Source organism: Hippocampus zosterae, chromosome 12 (assembly GCF_025434085.1).
Source record: "Hippocampus zosterae strain Florida chromosome 12, ASM2543408v3, whole genome shotgun sequence".
Taxonomy (NCBI): domain Eukaryota; kingdom Metazoa; phylum Chordata; class Actinopteri; order Syngnathiformes; family Syngnathidae; genus Hippocampus; species Hippocampus zosterae.
Genome location: NC_067462.1, coordinates 2,026,704 through 2,038,386, shown reverse-complemented (window position 1 = coordinate 2,038,386; position 11,683 = coordinate 2,026,704). Strand labels below are relative to the sequence as shown.

General features: G+C 49.2%; 2 protein-coding genes across 3 annotated transcripts; both read left to right on the top strand.

Annotated features, from left to right (window-relative positions):
- The first annotated feature begins 408 nt into the window (after window positions 1–408).
- LOC127611863 (fer3-like protein) lies at window positions 409–2,721 on the top strand. Its single transcript, XM_052082654.1, has 2 exons — window positions 409–1,499; window positions 2,213–2,721. The coding sequence occupies exons 1-2, from the start codon at window positions 899–901 to the stop codon at window positions 2,248–2,250; spliced, it is 639 nt and encodes a 212-aa protein (XP_051938614.1). The 5' UTR covers window positions 409–898; the 3' UTR covers window positions 2,251–2,721.
- Window positions 2,722–7,530: 4,809 nt separating this feature from the next.
- Window positions 7,531–11,371, top strand: LOC127611862 (twist-related protein 2-like). Of its 2 annotated transcripts, XM_052082653.1 has the most exons (4): window positions 7,531–7,919; window positions 8,195–8,357; window positions 8,964–9,648; window positions 11,015–11,371. In XM_052082653.1, the coding sequence occupies exons 2-3, from the start codon at window positions 8,329–8,331 to the stop codon at window positions 9,625–9,627; spliced, it is 693 nt and encodes a 230-aa protein (XP_051938613.1). In that variant the 5' UTR covers window positions 7,531–7,919; window positions 8,195–8,328; the 3' UTR covers window positions 9,628–9,648; window positions 11,015–11,371. The 2 variants fall into 2 exon arrangements, with proteins under 2 accessions (XP_051938613.1, XP_051938612.1); XM_052082652.1 differs by lacking the exon at window positions 11,015–11,371 and having other exon boundaries at window positions 8,964–9,661.
- The last annotated feature ends 312 nt before the right edge of the window (window positions 11,372–11,683 follow it).

Sequence of the window (11,683 nt, the reverse complement as noted above, 5' to 3'; positions counted from 1 at the left end):
GCCTTCAAAAAAATATTCATTTCACATTCGCATGGGACTAATGATATGATTTCGATGCATTTCAGCCAACTCTGTGCAGTTTTACACACAAACTGCTGTCAGGCTGATGAATAAAAAATAATCATAATAATGATAATAATGAAAATTGTAAATAGTACTGCGATTTATCCATATTGTGTTCATATTGCATTTAATTGAAAGATGTTTGTTGTTTTTTTTTCTCTTCTTTCTTCTTTCTACATACATTCTTGCTGCTGGAGGCTGTAAATTTCCCCAGTGTGGGACGAATAAAGGATATCTTATCTTATCTTATCTTAAACGCAGTGCATTTTCTCAAGAGCACTTTTTGCTTTTAAAAGCTTGATTTAATTTCTCTTAATTCTTTTTTTTAAATGCTTGATCGATTCTAATTCTCCATACATCGCGCGTGCTAAAAAATCAATGCAAACGCGGCACTTGTGGTCATGAAATGAGATTTGGAAGACTTTTGAAAGGGCTTCCGTGTGTTTTTGACAGTAGTCAGCTGAGCTTAAATAGATCCGAAGGCGGCCATTCATTCACAGGCCCGGCGTGGGCCTGCTGGGCCACTTCATGAGCGCCGCAAGTCCTCAACTCACTAAATAGTGTTTTGTCAATATTAGCGGGGTTGGGGAGGGGGGTCCTATAATTGGACACGTGCCCCCCCCCCTTCCCCCTCCATTCTTTTTGTCATTTGGAGATCAACCGATCCCTTTGTAATTGTTTTTTAGCGAGGCTTTCTCAAGAGGCTCCTTTGAGAAAACACGGAGGCCATGGAGGTATTTAACGCCCGCCGCGGTGACGCGCAACGTCACTCGGTCAGCCACGAGCGCGGCGGCCTCCCTCCCCGCCACCTGCTCAAAAATCACCACACCGCGCCATGGAGGACGTTCTGTTCGATCTGGACCAAGATGCCTCGCCGGATTTCGCCTTCTGGGGTCAGATGGAGCAAAACCTGCAGTTCCAGACGCAGCTGGACACGTTGCTGCTGGACTGCGGGGGTGGCGGCGGCGCGGCGGCCGTTGGCCAGCTGTCGCCCTGGTCCTCGCTGGGCTGCCAGTCGGTGTTCCCCGAGGCGCAGCTCACCTTCGCCGACTTTGACGCGCAGTCCCCCGGCGACGACGACGAGGAGGCGGACGACTTCGGCGCCGACGAGTCGTCGGAGGCGGGCAAGCGGCAGCGCGGCGCGCGCCGGCTGCAGGTGTCGCAGCAGCCGTACAAGGTGCAGCGGCACGCGGCCAACATCCGCGAGCGGAAGCGGATGCTGAGCATCAACTCGGCCTTCGAGGAGCTGCGCTGCCACGTGCCGACCTTCCCGTACGAGAAGCGGCTGTCCAAGATCGACACGCTGCGGCTGGCCATCGCCTACATCGCCCTCCTCAGGGAGATCCTCATGTCCGGATGCGACCCCAAGTCCTACGTGGACGAGTGCATGAAGAGCGGATACAAGAACCACACCAACGCCATTTGGAACACGAGCGGTGAGCGATCGCCATCCCCTTTCTGCCTTCCCAATGATCGCGCATGACGAATCGTAGCGGGTCCTCGCTTTACGACGCGCCTGACCTGCGTGCATGTGTGTGAGTGTGTGTGTGTTTATTTTCACGAGGCAAGTGAATAAAAGTGAATTTTGTATATATTTACGTTTTATTCCATTTAGGTAAATGATCAAAACTTAAATCTTACATGGGGGGGGGACGTTTTTTTAATTTATTTTTGTACCTAAATGACATTTCATAGTCTTAGGAAGTAAAAAAAAAAATCTACACTAAATTTATGCGCAAATACCTGAAAAAATCTACTTCTACAGTAACAAAGTACAGTATACATGTTTTAGGGTATGTCACCGAGGATGTAGGTTGCATTATTGGGACTGTTTACAAAAAAAAAAGCTTGTCAAAGATTAATTGAAGGATTAGGTGGAAAGAGGATTTTTGTTATTAAATGGAAAAGTCGTTTCAATTTGTGCTAGTTGCAAACTTCCACTTCCAGGTGTGTTTCCTTTATTAGTGCTCCAGATTTCATCCAATCGTTTTCTGGCTGTCTTTTTTCTTTTTTTTTTAACCCTACTCAAAAAAATTCTGCTCTCGAGTCTCTCTTTGTTGAGTAGTAAGTGTGCCTCCATATAGAACTCATTAAACAGTCATTGAAACGTATCAAAACTCACGTTTTTGTCTCGCTTTTGTGTCCCCAGATCTGACAGCTCGTCTTTCTTGGATAAAGTGGGATTAGTTGAGGGCTGTGGGGCACCCCCCCCCTCCACCCCCTCGAATGCGGAGATCTCCGTCTTGCTCTCTCCTCGACATCTGCAGACTTCTCACTGGGTCGCACGCACCTCAGGCTTTTGATATTGTAATTTACGGTCGACTGGTCATTGAGAGCCTTTGCCAGCGAGGCCTTGGCGGGACGGAAAGGCCGTGGGCATTGTTTGCCCAAATGGATGCCACTTGTCACATTGCAGCGAGTGACTGAGAGAGGGGTTGGGGTTGGGGGGGGTAAGGCACGCTGGCATGAGGCTTCCCGGGGCCCTTCCATCCCGCGCTGGAGTGTGTGAGAAAAGAGTCTTGATCATGTAAATGAGACGACAGTGAAACCCAGATGACGGCACGACGGCGGCTTGCCGACACTTTTGTTTGTTTCTCGCCTCATTTATCTATTTATTTATTTATTGAAATCCTAATTATGGCTAATTTATGCTTTAAATGCTTGTACTTAAAACATGTCTCAAAACCCCCCAAAATAATTCACTCAGGAGCTCCCTGGCTCCAGTTGGAGCGATATACACAAAATTGGATCCCGTATTTTCACGCCATTTGGAAGCGACAAAATTGCCGATGCTTTTTATTTTATTTATTTATTTATTTTAAAACTGAAAAACCTCCATTAAAGCCGAACGTTTGCACGAATGCGTTTGGATTGGTCTATTTCAAATGCGCTGTCGAGGAGACCACAGCGAGTCAAATTCTTTCAACGTGAAGAGCGGCGGGCTTCTTACTTTAGTGCATTTATTGATTCGCATTCAGCCCGATTTGCAGCGAGAAACATGCGAGGCAGGTGTGTTTATCGTTTCTAAGTCTGGGCCTTGCCTTTGTAAATACAATTACATGCATCACATCCTGCCGGAACAATTTACGTCTGCTTCGAAAAATGTGTTCAACAGACCTGCTGTAAGGTCACATAGCTACAGTATGTCTCAAAACAAAGGAAACGTCTTCCTCCAAAGGGGCAATCGTCGCTGGAGCTCACTTGATTTATAGGGCAGATTACCCTCAAAGCCATCCGTTTTCAAAAACGACAGCGCTGAAACGAGCCAATTTTCAAGGGGCGCAACCGCCCTCTGTGTCGTTTCGCTCAATGGTGATGAAGATGAATGCTACCGTTTGCCGGCTAGCTGTTGAGCTAACTAGCTAACTGCTTCCGGCGCGACAGCTTCACGTCACGTCTCCCATTTTTGGCCCTCTTGATGCCCGTTTACAAGATAACAAAGTGTACATTGCGTCACATTTATACTCCAGCCGTGTGTCAGGTTCTTTGCGTTGAATTCCCGCTTGGGAAGGTTTCAAGAAATCGCTTGACATGTAGCTAGCAGAAAGGAGCAAACAACTAGCGTTCCCCATATTTAAAACAACAGCATCAGGAAACACAGACTCTCTGTTTTTTTTTTTTTTTGTTTCGCTTGCTGTCTCGGCTCCAACTTGCCTTTTGTCAACTTTTTCATGTTCTGGCCAAAAACAAACCTAAAAAAAAAAAAAAAGAAGTCAGGCTTGTTGAAAAGAGATGAAAAGCCCCGGACTCGCGTTTTTCATTGCCGACTTCAGGAATTAGGAATTTGTTCTCGTAAAATCGTTTGGCCGAACCCACGCGCTGCTCATGTTTGCCAAATGAATAGTTGAGAGCACTTGCGAGGCCAAGTGACACCGTACCTCAAGGTTCATTGCTGTTGTACTGTACAACAACACTTAACGGAATGACCCTTATCCAATCAAATTGATTGATACAATTAAAAAAAAAAATCAAAATCTACATAAAGCATAAAAATCCCCGTAGCGAAACCACGTCTGCCCCCACCCCCCCCCCCCCGAAAGAAGAAAAATGCTGACTCGCCAGAAGCATCGGGCTCCCATCACCATGGTGACCCAGTGTGTTGGTACTTTAAGAGCTGTGAAAGCCTTGTTAAAAAAGCTCACCTGCTTTTCTCATTACAAGGCTTCACAAGAGCTCGCATTGAGCCTCCGCGAGCGCGCCCAGGCAAAAATGCGGTGTCGTCTTCAAAATGTGTCCCCGGGGGCCCGCATCCAAGGACCCCCGGCGGCGGGGGGCCGCGCATTTGAAGCCCTCTGGGATGAACCCTGGAACGTTGAATGATTCCTTGGGTGATTCGAGTAACTCGAGGGGGCCGGGGGGGGGGGGCCTCCCGGCGACCACGGCAAACACACTACATGGAGAGAAGTAAACACCAGCCGCCTCTCGGATTCGATGAGGTGTTAGAAACGTGAGCTCGCAGGGCCATCAGTCTCCGCCTTAAACAGCCTGTCAATGCAGTTCAGACAAAAAAGGCCTCTTTTTTTTTTGGGTGGACATGCAATGAATCTGTTCCAACAAAACCTACAATAATGAATGAATGAATGAAATTGGATGGAAATAATTGAACCATTTTTAATCACACATTTTGCTTCAGTTCAATGGACATTGTGCTGCTCGTTTTGGTGTGCAACCTTTGGCCACCTGGAGGCAGTATAATACAGACGTGCAAATATCACGTGGGGACTCCTCATTCTTCAGTAGGCTGCCGTAGTATTCGTAGGCTGTATCCCGAAACATCAGACTTCCAAGTTTAGTTTATTTTCACCTTTCACAAATTGTTGACCAACGTTAATGTTCATGTCTTGCTTTCTGTGACAATGCAATGTTAATGGCTCAACAACCATCTTTTTCATGATGTGGGGGGGGGCGGGGGGGGGGGCTGGAAGCAAATTGGAGACATGGGTGTGGCATGACGTTTGATTTTTCATTGGTGCCTGAGTGACTGAAAAGTGAACAATGCCTGTATCCAGTCAATATGATGGGTTCTAACATTGATCCATGTGGCACCCCTTTCATTTTTATGTGTAAATCTTGCACACTGAATCAGTCCCATTACTTGACCGTGACTGTCAAAAGAACATCGCAGGCTTGAGAAGACGAGGATATTTTTGGTGACACAGGTGACATTGAGTGAGTGACAGGGGAGTGTCGAGGCCTCCTCTTTGTTGACAGCCGCCGATCTTCACCCCCGCGTGTCCTCGGCTCAATCAGCAGAATCAACACGGCTGCTGTTTGCCCACCCTTTTGCTTCCAGCCCGCCTCCAAAGAGCCCGCGGCTCCTCTCCACTCGGGTCGGTGGGGGGGGTGCACCTGGCCCCCATCACGGCGCTGTGAAAGTGGGAGCGACCGTCATGCTAACCTTGGCACCCGGGTCACAAGTGCAGCGCTAATTACGCGACGTTATTTGTGCAGGAGGCTGCAGCAACAGCACCCAAGTGCACAGTCCCTCTGTCATTTGTTCGACAAATTCACTCTGACCCGATCGACAAGTGCAGCACCCTCCCCCCGTTCTTCGCGTCCGGTTAAAGTTCAGATCCTGGAAGTAGTACATCATAATGGATATAATGACTTTGTAAGCAGAATAATTGCTCCAGAGACACTGTTTTTTGTAACTGTCAAGGCGGTGAAGTGTATTTGAGTTGATTGCTCTCTTACGGCACCAAAGCCAAAAAGAATGAAAGCGGCGAATGGCGATGGCCCTGGTTTTGTTTTGTTTTTTTGGGGCATATCTTTGCAAATTTTTGGACGGCCCTTTGGTCCAGGATGCCTGCTTTTGGCGGCTCATTTGGAGAAATCGGAGGACACGCCCTGGAATTCACCAGAAAGGGCCGCTTTAAACTTCACACTTGTTGCTTCCTTTTTACAATAATTAGATCCTCTAAATGTCACGGCAATGGATAAAACTTTTGTGGGTTGCGCCCAGTGAGTGAGTTTTTGCCAGCACTTTTGCTGGCACAATTGGTGAGATTTCCTGAATGTGAGGCCCACCCAAAAAATTTTTTTTGAAGAAGAAAAAAACAGAACATGGTCCATATATCTGCCCCTACAGAATAATTATTAGGAGTTTGTCTGTTGTCACTTGACACTCAATTCGCTTCTGGCCATGGTTGACCAATCCTGCCCCCCCCCGCTCCCCCCCCCACCAGTTTTGGTCAGATTTTTGCTCTTAAAAAGTGAAGCTCAAATAATCTGGAAACCATTTCTTGATACGGGTCATTCCAATATTTTTGGAATCACACTTTGTGGCATATTTATGGTTGAAATATAGGCCACATTTTTAGGGGTGTGTCACCACCTGTGTGTGTGTGTGGGGGGGGGGGGGTCGGTACTATTTTCACCTTTGAAGGGTTAATGTAAAACGAGGCGTTGGCTGGGTTGGATGGCCGTGACTCTGTAGGCCAGCAAAGCTATGTCGTTTTTGGGGATGGGGGGTGGTGGTGGGGGTGGGGGGGGGTCGCGGGCATGTTTATATGTCTTTAGGAGAAAGGAGGGGTGACTATGCCCCCCCCCTTTCCCCCTTCAACGCAACCCCCTCCATCTTCACGTATCAAAGCAAACGCTGACAGTGGGGGTCCCCGCCATCCCGGGCGCCCCCCCCCCACCCCCTTCCACGCAGGAGACAAAGCAGTGAGTCCGCCCGGCATTAAGCGAAGCCTAAATGCTTCAAGCTGCTCCCCGGTGCCAATTAAAGCTTTATGAAAGGGCCCCTAATGCCATTTCAGAAACACCTTGTCATCGGGAACGAACGGTCGCTCGCTCGCTTACGGTGGAGCCGAGCGGCCCGGGGGTGTCGTTTTATTGGCCGACGGGTTACCTGCCTGTTGTTTCGTTCAACCGCCGAGGCCTCGCCTCAACACCCCAGACCCGTTTTGGGCGTTTGATGCCCCGGCCGCCCATGCCGAATGCCGCTTTCGCGATATCTAAAGGATTTACGGCGGCGCCATTAAAAGCACGGCCGTGTGTCTTTTATTTGATCGATTTCTTGGTTTTTTAAATCCTGCGTTGATTCCTTTGACGTGATGTCATCCGATCTCGAAATGAGCTTTGCAATCAGGGCTGACGCGCGAGTTGTTATTCTGGAATGACTCGGGTGAGTCACGCTTTACTGGAAAAGCAACGCGCAGTAAAAGCAGACGCGCGTCTCTTTGTTTTCGCCTCAAAAAATTTCACGAGCCCCGCACACACACACAGCGCAGAGGAATTTTTGAACATTAATTAATTAACATTCATTCATTCATTCATCTTCCGAGCCGCTTGATCCTCACTAGGGTCGCGGGGGGTGCTGGAGCCTATCCCAGCTGACTTCGGGCAGTAGGCGGGGGACACCCTGAATCGGTTGCCAGCCAATCGCAGGGCACACAGAGACGTACAACCATCCACGCTCACACTCACACCTAGGGACAATTTAGAGTGTTCACGCATATTTTTGGAATGTGGGAGGAAACCGGAGCACCCGGAGAAAACCCACGCAGGCCCGGGGAGAACATGCAAACTGCACACAGGGAGGCCGGAGCTGGAATCGAACCCGGTACCTCTGCACTGTGAAGCCCACGTGCTAACCACTGGACTACCTACCGGGCCGCCACATGAAAAGAAATAAATACTGACATTTTTTCTTTTTTTTAATGCCGAAATGGTTGGCGTAACTGCGTCGGCGAGGCCGCGAGTAGCTCGCTCGCAAAGCCATCGGGCTGCCGGTAAGAGACGAGCGCGGATGGCGAGCAACCAGAAGCAGCTGGCGGCTTCCTTCCGCACAGCCGCATCTTGAAACGCTTAAAAGACGCACGCGGCAGACGGCGGCCATGAAGAAGAGACAGGTGGAGATAATCGGGTGGTAATGTCCGCGCCCAACGGCATCCATTGATGCTTCTATCATTCAATCCATCATCCATCATTCATTCATCCTTCCATCGCCAACCATCCACCCGTCTGTCCTTCTGTCATTGGTTGCGCCATCTTTTAATCAGTCGCGGCGTCCATCCGCTTTTCGCTTCATTTATCGCCGCCGATCTTCGAATGTGTAACCGAAATTCGTGCCGCAAACCAAAGAAAGATAATCTATTGCTCTCCTTTTTTGTTTCTGTTTTGTCAGCTCCCTCTAAGCGTGACGCGGAGCTTATTTTGGGGAGTCGGCTCAGCTGATTTGGACAACCGTGCACTCTTGGCAGCGGTTGAAGTCGACGCTCTAACGTGAGCCATGTGTGCCGAAGAAACACGACATGCCAGATGAACGACGCGGACGCCATCTGCTCGGGGTAAGCGTCACCACGGGCCTTCGGGGGGGTTCTTCGCTTTAGTGAACGCTGCCCGTTTTTTGCAAGCTCGGAGAGCCAACGTTGATTGACCCCTCTGACGCCACGTGACCGAACCGTCGGACACTCAAAATCAGCCAAAGGTGCTTTGCATTGTGGGACATCTTTTCGTGAGTTTTCTTGATGTTAGTTTGCCAACGGTATTGTTGCAGTGTCACTTTGTCAACTCCAAAAAAATGTGGCAAACTAACACACAATCAGACACAGCCGAGTGTAAAAAAAAAAAAAAAAAAGTGACCTAAGAAGAGGCAGGAGGGCGCCCGCCCGCCCGCCACATGCAGGCTCCCCCTTCCAGCTGCAAAAAAAAAAAAAAAAAAAAAAAAAAATCCCTCCCCTTCCAGCCTCCAAACTATTTAGCATCCCAACCCGGGATGAGGTTTCCAACAAAAATTAGGAAAAACTTCCTGCGCGAGGAGAAGACATGCCAAGCCTCACTCGGACGCCAGCAGCCGCCTTTTAAGTCAGCGCGCGGAGGGCTTCGGCTTCGGCGTCTTTCCCTCCAGTCTTGTCGGATACTTTTTTTTTTCTTTCTCCTGCTTTATTTCGGAGGTGTGGCGGAGGGGGGCTCGGTCGATCTTTTCGATCGGTCACCACGGCTTCGAAGGTGGACGTCGCGTTCTCCTCCTCGCTCCCCTTGCATTTCTTCAAGCGAGAAATGGAGGAGGGCTCGGGCTCGGGCTCCCCGGTGTCCCCCGCCGACAGCCTGGCCACCAGCGAGGAGGAAGCCGAGCGCCGGCCCAGCAAGCGATGCGCCCGCAAGCGGCGGCCCAGCAAGAAGTCCGGCGGCGGTGGCGACGATAGCGGCGGTGGTGGCGCCAGCCCGGCGCCCCTGAAGCGCAGCAAGAAGCCCAGCCCCGGCGGTGGTGGCCCCGGCGGCTGCGGCGCGAACGGCACCGCCGGAGCTCAGTCGTACGAGGAGCTGCAGAACCAGCGCGTGCTGGCCAACGTGCGCGAGCGCCAGCGGACGCAGTCCCTCAACGAGGCCTTCGCCTCCTTGCGCAAAATCATCCCCACGCTGCCCTCGGACAAGCTGAGCAAGATCCAGACGCTCAAGCTGGCCTCGCGCTACATCGACTTCCTGTGTCAGGTGCTGCAGAGTGACGAGATGGACAACAAGATGTCCAGCTGCAGCTACGTGGCCCACGAGAGACTCAGCTACGCCTTCTCGGTGTGGAGGATGGAGGGAGCCTGGTCCATGTCCGCCTCGCACTAAAAGGGGCCCGGCGCGCGCCAGGTGGGATGCCAAATATATATATATTTTTTAACCCCCCCCCCCCTTTTCACGAGTGCTTCTCTTTGATTAGCGGTCGGAAGAAGGTTCAGTCATTTATTTTTTTTATTTGTATTTTTTACTCACAGGAGCGTTTGGGTATTTTGACAAATGTTCCGCAAAAAAAATAACCCGTATATTGATATTCGTTCATGGATTTGTTTTCAAGCAAGTCAAATACATTTTCCCAATTTGAATCTTCATTTTTCCCCGAGCAATACTATTTTTGTTTTTTTGCTTTGGCAATATTTTGTTGGAAGGTAACGCCCTTGTGTCGCCACATGATAATTGTTTTGCTTTGATTATCAGACTGCAAAGCACACGCGGCTAACCTCAGCAGCTTTCATCGCAACATGATCATCTTCTATCACCAGACATCTTATGTCTCCTGTTTGGAACATTTTGGGGCATCGGTGCTTGCTTCTTGGAGGGAGGCAAAAAGAAGAAATTAGGGGGGAAATGGAGGGAGGGGGGTCATTTCAAAAATGTTTCAAATAATTTTTTTGAGACGGTTATTGAAGCAATGGGCTTCACATCAACTTTCTCATCGAAATAGAGTGGGAAAATATTATTGGACATTGGTGTCTGTTATTTACGGAGGGAAAAACGGAAAATGGGGCCAAATATCCCAAAGAATCTAAAGAACACCGAGACAAACTTTCTCTTTCGGTCCGAGTGCATTCGGTTCAGGCAATCGTGCAAAGGCAATTTTGCCACAACTCTTGCTTTGCTGTTCCTTTTCTCGCGTGCATGGCGGTGGCCTGCACTCAAATGCCGCTGTTGCAACGGGCCTCTGCGTTGTGTGCACGCCGCAGGAACCGATGCGAAAACAAAACCGTCTCCTCATTTTTTAAAAAGCGCAGGATCGCGTTCAACAAACGAGAGGCGAGATAGAAAGGAATCACTCCAGGAACATCGAAATAGGCAATCTAACGTATGATTACGTCACAATCAATAAACAAGCGTTCGCTCCATTTGTTTATTCCCCCCCCCCCCATCCCAAACAATAATTGCTCCCGAATTTGTTTTTGGTTTTGTAAATTCCTTTCATGTCTGTTGGTGCCCCTTTTTTGGCGGACAATTAGGTAAACAAATAACACTTTTTAAAAATGGAAGAAAAAAGAAGCAGCCATTTTTCAGAGGCCCTTCGCACGAAATACGGTCGCTCTCTCGATGACGTCACGCAGCCTTCACGTTCACATCGGATGAGAAAATGCTAAAAAAAAAAAAAAAAAAGAGAAAATGCTCAGTTTGATGTCGTGTGAATGTCACCGAACTCATCGAAAGTATCATCCACTGGCAACTTTTGTCGTTCATTCTTCTCTTGCAGATTGTCTCCAAAACCCGAACGGACTATGGAAGAGCCCGTGACGTCATTTGACGCGCTCACGAGCGATGAGGAGGCTGCGCGCGTGCGCGCGTGCCTGCAGACTGCACGAGCTGTCGTTGGGACGCTGTGACAGCAAAAGCGATAAGAAGGATCGCCATCCCCCCCCCAATCCGCCCCTCCGCCCCCCCCCCAAGACTTTTTCCGCCAAATTGTCGATATCGAAATGAATGCGTCGTGTACATCAACGTGCGCCGATAGCCTGCAAAGGGGCCAAGGCAATTCCACACGTGATCACCCTCAAATCTTTTTTTTTGTGTACATTTTTGCTTATTTATTAAAACATATTTTTGAAGGAAATGTTGTGCATCTTTTTTTTTAATGTATATATGACGAGCAGAATTTCTGGCCTGCACTTGTGCTGAAAACATTTCCATGAGCATTCATTATGATTGCCCAAAATACCAACCCTCAACCCTGCTCAACCCTCCTCTTTTTTTTCCCCAGCCCGCCCCCCCCAAAAAAAGATCATAAAAGTCACCTTCATTAACAGCAGAATGTGAGCCACTTTCAAACCTGACCACATACATGGGAAAAAAATGCTTGTCTGCTTAAATGCGTGGCAATCATTCCAAATGAGCTCCCAGACCCCCCCCCCCCCCCCAAGAGAAA

Coding starts and splice junctions, on each gene's coding strand:
- LOC127611863 (XM_052082654.1), top strand. CDS start 899: ATGGAGGACGTTCTGTTCGATCTGGACCAAGATGCCTCGCCGGATTTC. Junction 1,500..2,212: donor CGCCATTTGGAACACGAGCG/GTGAGCGATCGC, acceptor TTGTGTCCCCAG/ATCTGACAGCTCGTCTTTCT.
- LOC127611862 (XM_052082653.1), top strand. CDS start 8,329: ATGAACGACGCGGACGCCATCTGCTCGGG. Junction 8,358..8,963: donor GCGGACGCCATCTGCTCGGG/GTAAGCGTCACC, acceptor TTTATTTCGGAG/GTGTGGCGGAGGGGGGCTCG.